The sequence below is a fragment of the Entelurus aequoreus genome, linkage group LG11, assembly GCF_033978785.1.
Source record: "Entelurus aequoreus isolate RoL-2023_Sb linkage group LG11, RoL_Eaeq_v1.1, whole genome shotgun sequence".
NCBI classification, from domain to species: Eukaryota; Metazoa; Chordata; class Actinopteri; order Syngnathiformes; family Syngnathidae; genus Entelurus; species Entelurus aequoreus.
In genome coordinates this window covers 25,433,649-25,434,562 of record NC_084741.1, presented here as the reverse complement: position 1 = coordinate 25,434,562, position 914 = coordinate 25,433,649, and the positions used below count along the sequence as shown (strand labels likewise).

Here is a 914-nt window from a genome sequence, read left to right as displayed (position 1 = left end):
TTTTCAGAAAGCAATATTTATTATTCTAAAAAGGAAGATTTTGTTTATCCAGGAAGTTATTCCAGAAAGCAAGATTTATTATTTCACAAAGCAAGATTTGTTTTCAGAAATCAAGATTTATTATTTTAGAAAGGAAGATTTTTTTTAAGTCCACTATTGTATAAAGGAAGATTTATTTTTTATCCAGAAAGTCATTCCAGAAAGCAAGATTTGTTTTCAGAAAGCAATATTTATTATTGTTCAATGGAAGATTTTTTTAAATCCAGAAATTCATTCCAGAAAACAGTATTTTAATTTTTATTCCAGAAAGCAATGTTTATTATTTCACAAAGCAAGATTTATTTTCATGCAGCTGGGATAGGCTCCAGCACCCCCGCAAGCCAGAGAGGCACAAGCGGTAGAAAATGGATGGATGGATGAATTGTTTTCAGAAAGCGAGATTTATTATTCTAGAAATAAATATATATATTTTTTAAATCCAGAATTTTCTTCCAGAAAACAGTATTTTTTTTATTCCAGAATGCAATTTGTATTATTCCACAAAGCAATAGTTGTTTTCAGAAAGCAATATTTATTATTTTAAAAAGTAAGATGTTTTTTATCCATAAAGCAAGGTGTACATAAAGGTAATACTTTAATGATAATCCATATGATTAACGAGAATGCTGCAGTGTGTCAATAATATGATCTCTTACACAAAATGACAGTGTCCAGTTAAAACCGCTCCAGGAGAGTTTGGCAACAAAAACGTTTTCTTTGATGGATTTTTCAGTTGGAGCTGAGTGGCTTTGAATCCAACACTGTGGTCTACTTTGGCTTGTTTGGCGGGAAGGATCCAGACCCGTCTCAGCAGCCGGGTTACATCATCATGTCCTCTTTTCTAGTCTTTTACAAATGATACTTGATTAAACGTG

The 914-nt window shown here is 31.6% G+C and overlaps 1 protein-coding gene across 1 annotated transcript in view; it reads left to right on the top strand.

The window, feature by feature from the left end:
• Positions 1 to 914, top strand: part of LOC133659641 (uncharacterized) — a 48,002-nt gene extending 47,088 nt beyond the window's left edge. The window contains exon 12 of the mRNA XM_062062224.1: positions 773 to 914. Coding sequence (XP_061918208.1) covers positions 773 to 898 — 126 coding nt within the window. The 3' untranslated portion in view covers positions 899 to 914. The remainder of the gene's footprint in view (positions 1 to 772) is intronic.